This window comes from Amblyomma mixtum, chromosome 1 (genome assembly GCF_055824585.1).
Source record: "Amblyomma mixtum isolate Tamu chromosome 1, ASM5582458v1, whole genome shotgun sequence".
Taxonomy (NCBI): Eukaryota; Metazoa; Arthropoda; class Arachnida; order Ixodida; family Ixodidae; genus Amblyomma; species Amblyomma mixtum.
In genome coordinates this window covers 287,677,427-287,695,929 of record NC_143012.1, presented here as the reverse complement: position 1 = coordinate 287,695,929, position 18,503 = coordinate 287,677,427, and the positions used below count along the sequence as shown (strand labels likewise).

The 18,503-nt window shown below is 45.8% G+C and overlaps 1 protein-coding gene across 1 annotated transcript in view; it reads right to left on the bottom strand.

Moving 5' to 3' along the window:
* The window catches only part of LOC149371966 (structural maintenance of chromosomes protein 3-like), a 67,638-nt gene that overhangs the window by 35,362 nt on the left and 13,773 nt on the right, over positions 1-18,503 (bottom strand). The window contains exons 9-16 of the mRNA XM_089581446.1: positions 16,999-17,079; positions 15,189-15,475; positions 14,748-14,892; positions 14,272-14,340; positions 13,692-13,795; positions 6,899-6,998; positions 2,829-2,974; positions 901-1,045 (exon numbers count right to left, since the gene is read on the bottom strand). Coding sequence (XP_089437572.1) covers positions 901-1,045; positions 2,829-2,974; positions 6,899-6,998; positions 13,692-13,795; positions 14,272-14,340; positions 14,748-14,892; positions 15,189-15,475; positions 16,999-17,079 — 1,077 coding nt within the window. The remainder of the gene's footprint in view (positions 1-900; positions 1,046-2,828; positions 2,975-6,898; positions 6,999-13,691; positions 13,796-14,271; positions 14,341-14,747; positions 14,893-15,188; positions 15,476-16,998; positions 17,080-18,503) is intronic.

The following is an 18,503-nucleotide window of genomic DNA, read 5'->3' as shown; positions in this document are numbered from 1 at the left end:
GCCATAAGTATGCAATAGATGGACACAATGGATGTCGAACGCTGTTGCAGTTGCCTGGCATTTATATTTCGGTGCTAGTTATAACTGCATACAAGATGGGACACCCACACATGCTGTGCAGGCTGGCCCCACTGAAACGCGGAAGCACAGCTACCAAGAATGATGACACTGTGTGTCTTCCAAAGCATTGGGCTTTATTCTTATGCTGTGCTTTTCCATGCCAGTTTGCTCTTGAAAAATGTATCAATCACAAAGTGTTAAAGAAAAAGGCCTTCAAGGTTTTGACAACTGGTTACCTCCATCCAAGAGTGAGGCAGGTACTCCCACGGTTGTGTTAAAGAAAGAGCAACAAGCAAATACATTAAGCATTTTGTCAACATAATAAGGTTGCAGCGCTGCTGAAATTTTTTGCTTGCAACTAACCCACGGCCCATTAGTACTCTGCTGGTGACGAAACTGCTGCGTAACCCTATGCAAAAGCTGAATATGTCACCTGAACTGAGCTCACTCTGACATCGCACCTATTAGAGGGCACAATTTTTGCATTTGAGTTTGGCACCAGTATAAGAAGCTCTGGTGCCATCTACTTTAGGCACATGACAGTGGACATAACTCAATGACACAGGCACCAGTGCCGTGTTTTGACTCAAGGTGAACGTAAGAAGTGTTCGTTCAAACACTGCTTTGAATAGGCCACACTGTGAGCATATAAGGACTGCTTACATCACATGAACATGCATTCAGTTTAGTTGCTATCTGTCTAGTTGCGGTAACAACACAGATGCCAAAATCTTGGAACAGAGACGTGCTTTTGTCTTCCCTTCTACGAAATGCGCCCACTGCAGCCAAGAACATGCGCACACACAAAAAAGAGATAAGTGCCATAGGAGTACTACATACATCTCCCTGTGGACGTGGGTAATGTTCTCGTACACGAGTCTTGTCCAGTGCTTGAAAGCCAAGGCAGCCTTGAACGTTCAAGTTTCTAAACTTGTGCAGGAGGACCGATGCAGATACACTAGTCTGCACCAGGTGAGTGAACAGCCTGTGGCCAAGAAAAATCAGGGCTCATTTTACACAGTGCTACGCTATGCACATTGACAAAGTAGCAGAAAAACGATATGGTTTAAAGTGTTGATGTGAGCCAGGTGACTCTTTCAGTTTGCTATGTGTTTCTCTCTCCTGTCATCCTGTTTTAGCACTGTTCATCTCCATTTTTAGCAATAATGAACAAAAAGAAATAAAGCAAAGGACACAAAAAAAAAAATCTGTACACTCTCAGCAAACCAAAAACCTCTCAGAGACATTTAGCAAGACGTCTCTGAGAGGTTTTTGGTTTGCTGGGCTTCAAGCAACAACACTGCTACCACTGGTAAACAACAACAACAACAAAAAGTTCTACTGCTTACTGTACATAGCTCAACATACTGTACACAGACAGCAAATAAACAGCATGGCTGGGTTGTGGCTATATTGGCAGCAGCAACAGCGAACACTAGCTGAATTAGTATATTACAACAGAAGCCTACTGCAAGAAAATTTATGGGACAAGCGATAAATATTTTTGAAAAGGCGCCTTCATAACAAAATCAGCCCAGAATAGCCACAGGTTGGGATGCACAGTGCATGAACATTGTTTATGCGTAGAAATGCTTCAGTAAAACTCCTACTGGGTGATTGATACCTCAGAGATGCTACTGACCAATATCGTTTGACTTTCAGAATCCGTTCAAAAGCTGTAAAGAGAAAAGTCTATTGAAAAAAGTCTTCAATTGCCGTGAGACTGAAGAGGGTGATTGGTGGTTTTCTTCACAAGCACACGCTGTGGTTCAATGACATCACTCTGGCTATCAGCGAGCATTGGCCATAGCTGTACACGGGCATGGTGACTGGCTACCACTGCCTGAAGAGAGGGGAATGTGATACCCTGAAGTACCACATTACAGAGCATCGCACTGCCTGCCGACCTGTCATCATGTGTGCATTACCCTCGGCGAGTCCTGCACCCCGTGTCAAACCCCAACTACGTGCTGCCCTTGCTCAAAGGCGAAGGTCCTTCATGTGTGGAAAATGGTCCTGCCTGGTCACGAGAGTCACTGTGTGGGGAAAACAGTGAAATCATTTGTGCACTCCACAGAAATGATCTCTGTTGCAAATCTCATAAACACGTCAGGTATCGCTGACAGCAACCGCGCGATGTGGGTGGACTATATCCTTCCTGAGTACATCCGCCCAGAAACCGTGCAGCGATGCAAAACACACAGGGACAATGCCAAATCTCTAAATATTTGCATTTGGTACGCCTATACGGCTGGCTTGCAGCTCAAGTATTAGTTGAACCAGGGCTGGGAACGATACTTGGAGCAAAAATAACCTCGGCGCAATTATGCCAGGAGGCCTAACTTAGCCAATAGGAGGATGGTTTTCTGAGCAGCATCATCACTGCAGACAGAATGCGATGTTATCACTATGATCCTGAATCAAAACCCACAAAAGTACCTTTGATAAAAATCAACACAAAATATACAAAATATTGTATATTTTGTAAACAAAAGTTGAATACAAAAGCCGTCCAAAAATTACTGCATTTTATCAAAAGCATGAAGCACACAATACTTATGTGGAATTTTTGCTGCTGTGAAATAAATATCTTCCAGAAAAATTTCTATACCTGAGTGAGTGGCTCAGTGTTCAATTAGAAAATTTTCACTTAAGCGAACTGTAAGGTCCCCGGAAGTTTGTTGAAGTGGCATTTTACTCAGTATAATGCCAGCCAGAAGAGTATGGCAAGGCACCCTGACAACAGTACTCAATGTGACAGTACTAACTGTTTCCCAAGTGCCGCTGCCACGGCGAGATTAAAAGCATCAGGCACTCGCAGGTGGTCCACAAGCATTCCGATGTATTCTTGAGCAGCTGGATCATCACCATTTCCCAGCACCATCTTCAGTCCTTGCCAACCATGGAAATCAGCCTGCGAAAATTGCAAAGGACAACTTAAGGGGGATACCGAGAACAAACTGAACTTGGCATGTATCCACAGATTTACCATGAAAAACGCACTACTCCTGCTGAAAACGAAGCTTTCATAAGCTAGAAAAGGCCAAGAAATTAAATACAGGTGTTGCCACCACCAGCTGATTTTACAGACAAACTGTGCAGTGTCAAGACAGATTTCTGCACAAGAAACCCAGAGGCTAAGCAACAGAAATGGCAGCTACACAATCCTTTCAGTCTTGATGTCACGAGTTTAAATTCAGTAGTGGAAAAGATTTTTAATCCAGTTTTCCCAGCTATAAATGTGCTTTTTGTTGCCGGTCAACTATCGACATGGCCAGAAAGAGCTAACAGGATCGAGTTTACTAGGAATGAAATCTGGATGGTGTTGCCCTCAGTGCCCTTTTAAATTCTGAGCAATTAAATAACAAATTACAAGTGTATGCTAGAAGCAGAATCGCACAACTGCAATGAAAAAATTCCTAGAGTACCTTGTAAAAGAAGGTACTCTTTCTTTTTTGTAACAAAGAAAAAAAGTCTAGCTTTACACCATGAAACACTTTCTCTCCCTATGGCAATTGCACTCTGCAAAACCTGTGGCACTGAGCGAAAATACCGAGACACATGCTGCGCCTCTAGTAGACTGCAGGACATCATCGGCTAAAGTGCGGCAGGCAGCAATGCAACACCAGTTTTCTCAAGCTTCTGTTTTGACAAACTCAAAACCATCAGTGACAGCCTGCATCTACCACTACTACCCCTGCTTGGCACTAAATGTCACTCATGTCAAAATGTCAAAAGTCAAAATGTCAAATGTGAGAGGAACACAGGATGGGCGCCCACCAACTCGCCCCTTCAGCAATTGCATTGTGCTTGTCAGTGCCTGGCTTATGTTGTCTGGATTGTGTGGTCATAAACAACAGATGTTCTGCAGATTCCCGAGAAAACTTATGACTAGGTGTGCAATCGAATGGAAAAAAGTGGCCATTTCTGAACGATGCGGAACCATGAGAGATGCACTGGTACAAACTGGAGGTCAGTAAGATGCAGATTAAAAGGTTTTAAAGGCACATTGAGAACAAGGTCATCAAATTTCATTCCTCGTAAAGTTCATATGAGATGCATGGCTCTGTGCACGTTTGTTTGGTAGCAAAGAAAACATTCTGTCTGAGGATGCTGGGATTAAAGTTCGAATATGTTTTTCCACCACTCTGATTCAAGCTCATAATAATACTGCAGGTGATGACATCAGGTGTCAGTAAGGGTGCACTATGGGAAGGGGATAGTGTGGTCGAGCAGTAGCAAAAACAAAAGCTACCACCAGCCATATGTTGCAAGTGTGCTTATCAGTCTCATTACTAACACTGCACTGACATCACCATGAGTTCTGTTTATGATCTAACCAATGCAGTCTGCAACAGATTGCTAACTGTATTTTAATGATCTGAGCTCAGCAAAACAGGCAGTAGTTTTGGGAGCCTGAACCAAAACAGAATTCTGGCCACATGTGCTGTTACCAAGTGTGGCTTTGCTTTCATGCATTTTCCTTGTCTAGCTTTCTTTCTCACTCTCGGGCTCTTTGTGTGATTGACATGCAGCTACGGTGGAAGATATATAGGTGAGAACAAAGCGGCCCGCGCCACTCTCAGATAAAGTCCCCTAGTTTCCAGAAGTGCCACGAGATGGCTGTTCGCTCAGCGGCCCGGGCCGTTGTGGGAGGCAATGCTTTTCTATGGGGAATGCGCGTTTTGTGAACGCCATTTTCTCGAAAACTGTTGCCCATAAAAAAAAGAAAACACTTTTGCCGCTTTGTTTTTCTACCACTTCGTTGCCAACTGCATTTTTATGAAGCAGCGGCTTCGCGCTGGTTTAGTTGAAGGCGAAGAAGGCGATGAGTTCTGGCAGGTTTTTTGAACCTACTACAAGAATAATTTCCAGCGCCCTGATAACCGAGCATGTAACTATCGCTCGTCTTTTTTGTTCTCTTGAATTTGGCTCGTTGGTTTGTGCGTTGCTTGGCCCATTCATTCGTTTGCCTGCTGCACGCCCTGCTTGTTCTTTCGCTAGTGAACTCGTTATTTAAATAATTGTAGCATTTGCTTTCGTGCACGCCGCTCGTTCTTACTTTCATGCACTTGCTTATTATACCATTCGTTTACTCAGTCGTTTGCTTGCTCTTGATTTGTCCGCTCGTCTGGATGTGTTTTTTTTTACTTTCTCCCGATAGCGCATTCAAGCACACACATGTTTTACATATGTTTTTAGCAGTCCCCTTGCCTTAATTAGCGCCAAATAAAAGTGCAACAACCATGTTTCCAGAGCGCCTACTGTAAAATAACTATGACTCACTTTTCGGGTGATATGCTGCCCACTCCACAAGTTTGCAACATCAAGCGCACCATTATACTTCTACTCGCAGCTCTGTAAGGCATAAGGAATGATTAACCTTAACAGTACTAACACGCCAATAACATATTATTCTGGTCTTCGCTTCTGCCACTGATGCAAGGGTGCTCTCAAACTTTGACTGTGCCACAGTTTGCAGTAGCAAGATGAATGTAATGAATTTTATTTACTTTTTGCTACACATTTCATTCGTACCACACTTTATTGCGCGCCACTGTTTTGTTACTGAATTTTGCTGATCTTGCCTTTCCAACCCATGCCACTAACTCGTCGCACTGCATATAAGTATTTTTTCTTATACTTACAAAGGCAATATTATCGCTCACATCTTACTGGCCGATACTTGGGAACGTCAATGCCGAAATACTTTTTTTCATAATCAGGAGCTATTGCTAACAATGTATGTGATGAGAACAGTTACACTGTACAGTTTAACAAAGTGTTTGCTCATTGTCGCTCGGTAGGTAACGGTTTCAGTGAGTTTAAGCAAAACAATGAAAATAAAACACCGTGATTGCACTGAAAGCCACTTGCGGTTTTCAACAAAGCATTTGCAGCCCAGTGCTGCAGTTTGCCAACCACCACCGTGCCGCTGGGGAAGCACTGGCGTAAAACCGCACCGCTGTGGACCGCACTCAGGTTGCTTAAAGTGCCACGACGATGCTGCTGATGACAGCGCAAGGAACAGTTCATGACATGCGAACGGCTTTTGTGACGTAAAAGAGCCATGCGATATCTACATGGTTGCTGTCGCAACCAGATGTCTCAGTTATGTTTTCTTCCTTCGGGCGAAGTTTGCCCGCTTCATCGACACTGGTGCTGCGATCAGCGGCCCAGTTCGGATGACGCAACTGGCACTTTATCTGGCCGCTTGCGGCCAGTGCACTGCCCGTGCAGTGTCCTCACCTATATATCTTACACCGTGTATGCAGCTAATATCACAAAGCAAGATTTACCTAAATATTCGGGCACATATACCTTCGTTTTCTCTAATATGCAACTCTATTAGCTTGAAACATCCGCTCAAAATTCCACCTAATGTCACCGCTATTTACACATGGAGGCATCTTCTGGTGGCAATACGGCTTTTGTCTTTGATTTTCCACTTTTTTTTTTAGCTTAAATGCACTTCATGAATAGTGAGAAAAGCCTACATGCTGACAGAAAATGTTAACCTAGACTAACCTCAGTTTGTCCCTACCTTTCGTTTAATGAAAATTATTAAACAGGTTTGCTAGCTCAAAACACAAGTCAGTATGAGGGCAGAGGTTTTCAAAGAGGTCCCAGAGTCAAAAATTAAACAAAATATGACCACAGGTTTTGACAGCCTCATTTTCTGTCCATCGCGTGCAAGATATAAGCATGCTCAATCTCTTTAAAGTGTAGTGGGAAGTGGGAATAGTGCACTAGGGGGGAGTTATGCAAAAATGTTCAAATTTTCCAAGCAGTATCACTCAAAATCTTCGAGACTAACGAATGCAAGAATTATCTGTACCTTGCCCATTGCAGAGATCATGCGAGGTTGAATCCTCAGTAGGTCATTTCGTGCTTTGCTCAAATCACGCTGACAATCCTCTTCTAGTCGCTGGGCAAGCCTGCACAATACAGTAATATACACCACCATCAGAGACAGAGAACTATACTGATTATAATTTTGATCACAGGTACCAATATGTAGAAATCAAGGCATTTTGTGTTTGTCCCTCCTTGTGCATTGCTGGCTGAATATGGAGATTTTCAGCCTAGTGAGCCCTCTTATCTTCACTTTTTTTGCTGAAAATTCTGTAGTCTTCTGTGAAACACATAACTTAAATGACAAAATTCTACAAGGTGACAAACATCGCAAATTGATGCATTTCCTAAATAAAAATTGACACAACATAGCTGGAGGCTTGATGCATTTCTCAGGCTTCATTTTGAATTGCTTCTCACAATGAGCTCAATAGTATTCTCCCTGAATCATTTACATATTACTGCTATCTGGGCATGGTCCCTTCTTCACGTGATCCCTTCATGTCAGTAACATAATTGACAATGCTAATCAAATGTTGGGTTATAAATATTTGCCTCAAGTTCTCTTGTGCTCCAATCTCCCCAAAACTGATTGTTACTTCACTGAGGGCCATCAAGACAGCTTATCAGCAGTGAGCCTGAGATCAAGTGAAGCAATATTTTTTCAAGTATTTTTTTTTTTCAAAATTTTTTTATAACTGAAACAAAAGATAATAATTCACAATAAAGATCTAAGACTAGTTTCCAAGCCACTGCATGAATAAAATGCAAAAACATGGTTGAACCTCATTAAATGACTATGTTGTGAATCACCACACGTAGCAGCAGAAATAAAGAGTTAACCTGGCAATGAATCATACTGACAAGGATTCTGCCATTGCAACAAAATGAGAAATGCAATAACATGTAAACTGGACTGAAGATTTTTGTGCTGCACACAAAAAATTTTCACGCAATTTTCTGAACGTTTCAGTCATGCAACATGCAAAGGTGCACACTCTAAACCCTTGTGCCACCTACGAAATGATGATAAAGTGTCTAAGCTTTAAACCAGTGCCTCCTAACCAACCTTATGTCTCCATTTTTCATTAGTTAGTTTGTAACCACCCGGTAGTGAAAGGCAGGGAAATGTTTATACTGAAACCCGTAGGCACAATCAACAACCATACTGTTTCTGAAATTCTTGTGTTTGGCACATGATAGCCACAGTTGCTTATGCACTATAAAACCCTATATAACAAACTGTTTCTGAAATTTGACCCTATGATGTGTTCTCCAGTCGGAGTCTGAGGCAAAACTGTTTATTCAGAGAAAGCGTACAAGCGAGGCAGACAGTCGGGATAGAGAGAGAGAGTGCAGAGAGTTCAGTGTCCGCGTGTAGCTTCGTACATGCATATGGTACGTGCCAGGACCGAAGAGCCGCGGAGACGCGGGGATGAGGTGTTGAGCGAAATAAGATGCTCAGGCCAGACAGAAGGTACTATACGGGAAGCGGCGCTTGGAGCGGCAGTAGTGCGATACACAGTTGGAGCGGCAGCACCACGATACACAACACTCCTCCCCCCTTAGACGTAGTAGTCTCGGAGGTGAGAAGGAAACTTCCTCTCTCGGGCGGAGCGTCGAGGAACGGTGCCGGTCGCCGGAGGAATTCTGTCGGAGGTATACGCGTTCTCTGAGTTGGAGCGGCTGTGCCCGGGTTCTGGTGAGTCGGCGTCTGGCTCGGCCGAAGTGCTAGTGGGTTGTTCGTCCTGGTCTTCTGACTCTGAAGGCGGCTCAGGCATTTCGAGTTCAGGTGCACGGTGAGGAAGATCGGGTAGGTTATAGTCCCTCTTTCTAAGGTGGTCGACGTGCCTACGCCAGGACGTACCGTCCAGTAGTTCGACTTCATAGGACACTGGTCCTTTGCAGGAGCGGATGATCGCGGGAAGCCACCGAGACCCATGTGGCGAAAAATTCCTAGCAAAGACTGAGTCACCAGGCTCAAACTTGCGGGTTCGTGTAGTGCGGAGCTTCCACGACAACTGGTCGCGTGGCGAGTTGCCTTCCTGAGAATCAGGGTGCAAGTAGTCTAGGGCGGACTTTAGCTGACGCGAGAATAGTAGCTCCGCCGGGCTTTTTCCTGTAGTCGTGCAGGGCAGCAAGTGCTGCTGGAACAGGAAACGACTGAGCTGAAGTTCGATGTCGCCCCCTTTCAGTCGTTTAAGAGCTTTCTTTGTTTCCTGAACGAAGCGTTCGGCCTGTCCGTTAGAAGACGGATGGTAGGGTGCGACTAAAGCTTGACGAACGTTGTTCCTGGCGAGGAACTGCCGGAATTCAGCTGATGTGAATGCAGAACTGTTGTCAGATACGACGACGTCGGGAAGTCCGTGTGTGGCGAACAGCCGTCTGAGTTCTCGCACAACAACTGCAGCTGAAGTTGTCCTCACCACAACGACCTCTAGCCATTTTGAGAACGAGTCCACGACGATAAGAAATATCTTGCCCTGGACTGGTCCAGCGAAGTCCACGTGCAGCCTAGACCACGGTCTCGTAGTCTGCTCCCAGGGATGGACTGCAGCTCGGGGTGGAGCATTCCTGTATTCTTGGCAGGTCTCACACGCACGGACGGTGTTCTCCACATCGCTGTCGAGTTTCGGCCACCAGACGTAACCTCGCGCGAGTCCCTTCATGCGAACGATTCCTGGGTGTGATGAGTGAAGTAGCTCAAGCACTTCCATGCGGAGTTGTGGTGGAATCACGACTCGGGAGCCCCACAGAATGCAATCACGATAAGCGGAGAGTTCGTCGCGGCGCACGAAGTAAGGTTGGAACTGGTCCTCTACCTTTGCTGGCCATCCGGTACGAATCCACTTGAGTACTCGCGACAACACACGGTCCTTCCTTGTCAGCTGAGAAATCTTGGATGCATCTGCAAAGGCTTCTGGGGGGTTTTCTAGCAGCAGGACATCTGTCATAACAGGACTTTCGGCATTTGTGGAGGGCAGCGGCAGGCGGCTGAGTGAATCAGCATTGCCCATTTGACGTCCCGGTCGGTAGGTCAGCTCATAGTCGTACTGTGCGAGGAGTAAATTCCATCGAAGCATCCTCGGTGAAAGTACGCTAGGTATTGGACGACTGTGATGCAGCAGGCCCAGCAACGGCTTGTGGTCAGTGTAGACCTTGAAGTGTCTGCCATACAGATATTGGTGGAACTTCTTGACACCGGAAACGACAGCCAGAGCTTCTCGGTCTGTCTGAGAGTAGTTCCTTTCGGTCGAGCTCAAAGTACGGGAACCGAATGCAATTGGAGATTCTTGTCCGGTAGAGTCTTCGTGACTAAGGACAAATCCTATGCCGTAGGCAGACGCATCGCAGGCAAGCGTGAGCGGCTTGTGCACGTCGTAGTGGACTAAGACATCGGATGTCTGTATAAGTTCCTTGGCGTGCTTGAAAGCGTCGGCTTCTTCTTTGCGCCATCTCCACGTCTGATCCTTTGCAAGCAGACGGTATAGAGGCTCGAGGGCGTGAGCTGCACCGTGCAAGAATCTGTTGTAGAAGTTTAGCAGTCCGAGAAAAGACTGAAGTTGCTGCTTGTTCTTTGGACTGGGAGCTTCTTTAAGAGCTTCGACCTTTTCTTCGGTCGGATGAATACCGGCAGCGTCAATGCGGTATCCAAGGAAGGTTACTTCCGGCATGCCGAAGGTGCATTTCTCTCGGCTCAGACGAATGTTGTCGTCACTTATGCGTTTCAGCACATCTCGCAGGTGTTTGTTGTGCTCGTAGGCATCTTGACCTCCCACTATAATATCGTCCAGGTACACGTGGACCCCAGGTAGTCCCGAGAGGAGCTCTTCCATGTAGCGCTGAAATATGGCTACGGCGGACGACACTCCGAACGGCAGGCGAGTAACTTTGAACAGTCCCCGGTGCGTATTGACTGTTAGCAGATCAGCTGTGTCACTGTCCACGGCAAGCTGCTGGTAGGCTTGATTGAGGTCTAGTTGTGAGAATACAGTGCACCCCGCAAGGTTTGAAAAAAGCTGATCGATGGTTGGAAGAGGATATGTTTCCATCTTGGTTGCTTGGTTAACGGTGCTTTTGTAATCACCACACAGCCTGATCTTGCCGTTCTTCTTAACGACGCAGACTACCGGTGTCGCCCATCGGGAGGATCGCACGGGCTGGTAGACGCCTTCCTGTACAAGAACGTCGATGGCTTCGTCTACCTTGGGCAGTAGAGCCACCGGAACTTGACGGGCTTTCCTGAAGATGGGAGCGATTTCAGCCTTGAGCTCGATACGAACGGATGGTCCCTTGCTCTTCCCTAGTCCTTCAGCGAAGACTTCTGGGTATTCAGAGACGGCGTTCAGCAAGGTTAGCGGAACTTCGATTTGAGATGCGTGGTTTATTCCGCAGAGCGATATTCCCAACGCAGAAAACCAGTCTCTCCCCAACAGGCTGGTGCCATTTCCTCGGACAACGAGAAGTTGAAGTCGAGTGCTCTTCGTTCTGTATGAGACGGCAACTTCCAATGATCCCAGAATCTCCAAGCTTTCCCTTGTATAGGAGCGCAGCTGTAGAGAGGATGGCCTTAGGTCTTGCCTTGACAGCCGAAGTTTCTCCATGGTCCTCTCGCTGATGATGGTGCAGGCGGCCCCGGAGTCAACCTCCATGGTTAGAGGCCTACTGTTTATCAGGACGTCCACGCAGACTGCCGGAGAAGTGATGGTGTTGGCACCACTCGTAGACTTGCGGTCTTGAAATTCCCGATGAAAGCTGACTGATGCCGTAGAGTTTACGTCTTGAGCTGGATCAGCTGATTGCAAAATTTGATGGTTGCGTCCACGAGAGTACTTGTTTTTGCGAGAAAACTCCTTTCGGTGTTGACCAGGCTTGGAAGTTTTTCTTTTCCTGCCTTCTTCCTGCAGGCCTTCTCCAGGTGCCCTTTGTTGCCGCAGTAGCGACAGATGGCGGAATGATAGGAGCAAGTACGAGCGTCATGCTCGCCGGTGCAGCGCCAACATTGATGACTCGGAGGATGGTTGGCGGGCTTGACGTCCGAGCGCTTGGGGTTCCGTTGCAATTGATGCGCTTCTGGGGGGACCCTTGAGCGGCGAACCTCTTCTGTCTTGGCTGCTGCTTCTTCCGCAGCACGTGCCAGCAGGATGGCCTTCGAGAGCTTGAGGTCCGGTTCAGCCAGGAGACGTCTTTGGATAGGCTCTTCACGCAAACCACAGACTAGGCGGTCGCAAAGAAGCCGGTCCAGCCAATCCCCGAACTCGCAGTGGCGAGCTAACAGTCGAAGAGCGGCGAGATATTCCGGCACCGATTCACCAGGTTGCTGGTCTCGCTTGTTGAAGCGGAATCGTTCCATGGTGACGGACGGTTTCCCGATGAAGTGGGTGTCGAGCAAGGAAACGATTTCTGAGAAGGGAACATCCGAAGGTGCCTTAGGTGCGCAGAGCGAGCGCAGCAGAGTATACGCGTCGACGCCGCATACGCTGCAGAGGAAAGCCCGTTTCTTCTCATCGGACTGGATGTCGTGGGCTTGAAAGTAGAACTCGAGGCGTTCTAAGTAGACTGGCCAGGAGGAAGGCTCGGCGGGCGAGAATTCTCCGATCGTGGCCGAAGGCAGAAGCGCTGCCATGTCGACGGACGTGCAGGGCTGGAGCGGATCCAGGAGCTTTGCCTGAGGCGGTCAGTATTGACTGCAATTGCGCGCTGGGGATCACGTCGATCCCATCCTCGTCGCCAGTGATGTGTTCTCCAGTCGGAGTCTGAGGCAAAACTGTTTATTCAGAGAAAGCGTACAAGCGAGGCAGACAGTCGGGATAGAGAGAGAGAGTGCAGAGAGTTCAGTGTCCGCGTGTAGCTTCGTACATGCATATGGTACGTGCCAGGACCGAAGAGCCGCGGAGACGCGGGGATGAGGTGTTGAGCGAAATAAGATGCTCAGGCCAGACAGAAGGTACTATACGGGAAGCGGCGCTTGGAGCGGCAGTAGTGCGATACACAGTTGGAGCGGCAGCACAACGATACACAACACCCTAGCTGCAAGTTTGTGGCAAGTTTCGCAACAATTTTTTCAACAAATATCAATTAACATAAGCATTTTTGTTTTGGACTTGTTGCTTCTACGTATTGAGTCCAGTCAAACCATTTTTTGAGCAAGATATGATTAAAGTAACAGGGCTTGATATTAGTTTGCACATCCGCTGCCAATAATCTTGTTAAAACTTGAGCCAAGTTATACAGGATGCCCTGTACATGGGCACTTGCACACACTTTGGAGAGGTTTGCCAGAAAAAGGTGTTATCACAAAACATTTTCAGAAGTGAAAAATTCTTAGATTTCAAGCACTTGTGACTCGTCAGCAGGGTGTACAGAAGCCAACAACCATTATGTTCACACTGGCACAGCAAGAAGAATGCACTGTGCAAAGCAAAAGCTAAAACACTGAACAATGGCACAAAATATATGCAACATTTAAACTGTGCAGGAATGAGGAAGAAGCATGAATTGCTAGGTGAGCTTGTTATTCATGTTCCAGCAAAAAACCAGCGAAAACCGAGAGACAGGATCAGAAATGAGTGTGTGCCTTCTTCTGGTCCTTTGTCTCGGTTTTCGCTGTTTCTTTGCTAAAAAAGGAATGAAGAACTGTCAACGAAATCACACAATCACCCATGCAAACTGGCAAACTCATCATCTTAAGAGCCCATGTGTCCACAAGCACGTATACACTGCGCAATATAGTGACACACACAAAGAAAAATGGAGCAACGTGGAGGTGGCCTTACGAATATTTGTTGGCAGCTGCGTAGCTCCGCTTGTGTAGCTGCATAAGCTGCTCTTTCATGCTCTCATCAAGCTGCCGCAGAGAATCCAGCTCCGCTTGGGCCTGCTGCTTACCACGACAGAGCACATTGGGCACTTTGTCAGCGGAATTCATTGAGGCAACTACATACAACCCAACTAGAGCAAATATACTAGCAGGCAACATGCTGCCTAAATGAGGAAGCATGCAAGGTGAGCATGACCAGAGCCTCTCAGGACAATTTGCACTGAGCACAGCTATTCTGTATCTGGTTACTTGTGTTCACTGTTTTGGGCATTCCACTACAGTCTCCTCATGCATTACATAACTTTCCTGGGAGCAGAGAAATGCAAGAATAGGACTGCCGAGCCGCTGGATAATCACTGCAGTGGAGACAAAAGAACTGGCCCAGAGAATAATGAATGCATAGTTTGCACTCCAAGAGCTTAAGCAGGCAGCCCAAATGCGGTGACAGCTGCTGGGATGGTGATGCTCAACTAAAACAAACATGCAAGACAATAAATAAGCAAAAGCCCCCAGACATATAGCACATGCATACTTGCCTTTTCTTCGGATATGCACCTGTCCCTCTCAGCAGTGCAGTTTTGAATCTCCGACTGCAGGTCTTCACACTGTGGGCATCAAAGCACAGACTGTCACCACGAACAAATGTGAATGACAAATGCCATGAAAATGGGGCCCTTTCCTGTCAAGGAGGTTTAACAGTCAGCTAGAGCCAAGCTTAATTATAGCCAACAGGAGCCAGGATGAGAGCTTTTCCTTACAGATGGCTGTCTCTCATTACTGATCATGTGCGCCATTATGTAACTTCTTTATGTAACTGTAAACATCTTATTGGTTACACTTCTTAGCTCTACTTTCCACAAGCAATCGCTTCTAAATAGCTAAGGCTGTTGTTCACCAAGATGCGCTTGGCTGCCACTATGTCAAAGCAACCGCAAGACTGTTGATGGAAGGCTTACTCACAACCAGCATCACATTCAGCATGCATGACTTTTCAGAGTTTGATCATACGTGCCTGTTGCTGAACATCTTGTATAATGGATTCAAGCTTCTGAACCTCTCCGTCAACCCAAATGTTTCGCTCTTGAGTCGTGCGGAAAGTATGTCCATGCCGCACACACTGCATTACTGCATCCTTTTCATTTGTCAATTCTTCCACCCTTGCACGAGAAAAAAAAAGAAAGAAGGACGATTTAGTGTAGTTAGGCTCGGTTTTCAAGATCAAGCAGGCTTCACACAAAGGTAAGCGAAATCGGTGAGTGGGGCCTTATTGTTAGCGCATTAAAAATAGTGCCTTAAATGCCTTTGAGTGATTTTGAGGCACAGTCATATTTTAGGCATCAAGAAAAAGATTGCATTTTGTTCCGTCAACTGGCTGTATGCCAGGAAATACGGTAATACAGCAATAAAAGCCACTGTCCTGACACAGAAGTCTGAACGTAGACAGAAGAGGTACCTGCTTCGCAGTTGGTCCTCCTTTCTCTCCAGGACATGCAGCGACTCTGTAGTGTTGTCAAGTTCCAAGGTCTTGTCTTGCACAGCCTGATCAGAACTGGTTAAGGGATCTGCCAATTTTTGCTGTGCCCTTTTATTAGCCCTGATTTCCTCCTGAAGCTGGTTCTGATGGAGGCCTTCTCTGACCACATCTGCCTCAACCTGGCACAGCTGGCCCCTGAGGTCCTCCAGCCTGGACAGCCTGTCCTGCGCTTCTTGCTTGAGCCGCTTGAGCTCGTGCTTCTTCTCCTGAAAGAGGTTGAACAAGGGCACAATGCACACACTTGCGGTAAGTCATAAGGTAATGGGCAGAGGCAACCTCGCCATCGTCTTTCTATGGCTTTTTTTTTCACTAGTCACCCATGAACACATTCTGCTTAACATTTTTTTAATGCAATCTCCTCTCTTGCTTTTTTCATATGTCCCTGCCAAGTACACGGCAACCGTTAACCTCTCTATCTCCCCCCCCCCCTCCTTTTCTCAAACTATCACTCCTGTGTAGCAACTGTGACCACCCGCTGCCTCCTCTAATTTCCTGACTTAATCCCCACAGGAGGCTCTCTGGTACCGTCGACGTCATCTCCCTTCCCTTATGTCAAACTCTGTCACTCTAATATATAGCCCAAGTTGTCTTTTTTCGTGTATTTAGGGTTCGGAGTTTTCACTTCATGCCAAAAACAATTGACAGGATGGTTTCCATTGCATAACACAAGATCCAGTGACAGCTGTTACAGTATTTACCGTATTTTCCGATGTATAAGATGCGCCCATGTATAAGACGCACCCCAATTTACCGAGTTATGCTAGTGAGGCTTAGTTAAACACGCTTACGCTACCGTCGTGAAATGCACCGTACCTGTGAGAAGTTCTTAAGATACGCTAAGTGATTGAAAAAGGCAACACTCGCGCCATACCCGCCCATGTTTTAGCAAAAAAGAAAGAAAAACGAAAGAACTCTCCTTATGTCCATAAAAACACTTTATTTTTACTTAAAACCTTCGAACTCTTCATCTTCGGATGAGCTATCAAAAAGCTCACCCATTTCTGGAGGCAATGCGGCTGAAACATTCGCTTTACGTACATAGAGCAAACAAAGTTGCAAAGGGTGACTAAAAAAGAACGCCGGCTTGTCTTGGCTTGTCTTGACAATGGCAAGAAGCGTGGTTATCGCCATCTTGAGGCATTTCACATAACTCAAGCTGGAGCCTCCGAAACGGCCTTGTGTTTGTGATAGCGGAAGTCGTCATCCCCGCTGTTTTATGATAAAGTTCACCTAAAAAAGTTGTGCACGGCGGTACCAGTATTGAAGTATTAAACGTGTTACAACTGTGTTATTGGTAGTTATATTTTTTCGGCGAAAAGAGCTTGAACATGAACCTGAGTAATTTTTGAACTCGCAAAAAAAAAATCGCATATAGAACTCACAAGCAAGATTTTTGAAACAAAGTCACCTCTTATACACTGAAAAATACGGTATATGTTACGATATGTTGAGGTAAAGAATATGACAGCCACTTCATATCTGCGTAGTTCTAGAGCATTACTTTTAGTTTTTCCACATACTCGCTTTTCGACTAGCTCTAGACACACGGCTATTTAAAAAACTTTTAATATTTGCACACTTCTAGAAATAATATCCACATTAAGGATGTGCCTTTTAGTGTGGCTTGGAATTCCTGTATATCTTAAAAGAAAACGACAAGAAGGAACCATCGAGTAAAAGAGCAAAGAAGATGGTGCATGCACGAACTCAGTGTCACTCGGTGGCCTACCTGAAGTGCACTGGAGATCCGCAGGTGCCTTTGTTGGGCCATGGCACTCAGGGGCTCTGTTTCGGCAATGCTGACCTCAATCTGAGAATGCAGAGGAGACAAGTTCCAAGCTTACGTGATAATGCAGAGGGAAAAAGTCCCTATGTAATACGACATTAAATCACTTTGCACACAATGTCATTCCACAGTTTTTTTTGGTGGTCTCCGCCTCAACCTATCAATTTATTTTTATTGTTATTTTTACTTGTTTCTCCTACAGGCAAAATATTTTACAGTCCTTCAGCTGCACACCTGCATTCGATCTCATATCCATCATTTTCATGATCACTATATTGATGTACCACGAGCACGAGTGCCATAAAAAAATATTCAGCTCACAAGAGCCTTTTGTGCATGGGCTTTATAAATCAGACACTATACATTACTCTTGTCTTATTAGCTATAGGTGTACACATGAAGAGGCAATAAAGAACGCTAAATCAGTAATCTCTACTCGCTAGTAATGTAATAAAAAAGATCTAATGGTTATGGGTCCTTCGCCAAGCCCCAAAAGTCAGCTCCTGTCCACAGCAGTAACTGCCCGATATGAACTGAACGTCCGGTGGACGTCGTGCAGACATCCTGAACATTCGCAGGACATCCAAGGGAGTTTCAATGCCAATTGGGAGTTATGCCATGGAGGTACAGCCTCTCTTCAAGGCAGAAATTCCAGGCAACGATGGAGACTTCTAGATAGAGTGAAAAGAATGTGCGTGCTCTTCCTGCACATTTCTGCCATGGTGCAGTCATGATAGAGAGTGTAAGTGCAGCCAAGCCAAACCACTGCATGACAGGGGCATGCAGCTTATCTTTCCTGCAGGCACTTGGCATGCACTGCAGTCCCGATGAAGGGCGACATTTAGCTCTAGCAAGACACTGCTTGGCAGGGAGGAAATTATTAGCATACTTAACTTCTGCCCGTGCTAGTCTAGAATACACATTAGTAATATGTTCTTTAAGCTTAGAAAGAATACAACATCATGCTATCTGCTTCATTTATCCCGATTATTCATATTATACTAGTGTGTCAGTGTTAAAATCCAGTCAGTTCACTTAACCTTGAAATGCGATTGAAAATTTCTCAATTGTGCGCCTCTTTCATACGTTTCATCATTCATCTTTAGGAGCAATGGTCACGATCACCAGCTCATCGCCTCTCCAGCCGAATTAGTCACCACAATCAGTCTACATTCCCGCTGCAAGAACTACTGCTCATTTGCGACCATTTTTGTCATGTCGATCATCTTGGGACTAGAATGATCTACTGCCAGACACAGTGTATCATAACAACCCCGTCAATTTCAAGAAAGCAATCAAGACCATCGTTATTTAACTGTCAATTTCGATCTCTTACTACTGGGCTTGTACGTCTTATGCCTGCGTGGTCACAAAAGTTTTCAAAATAATTCCTTTCTCGGCTGGACACATAGCTCGGTGTCATAGAAATGCATTGAAGTAATCACATT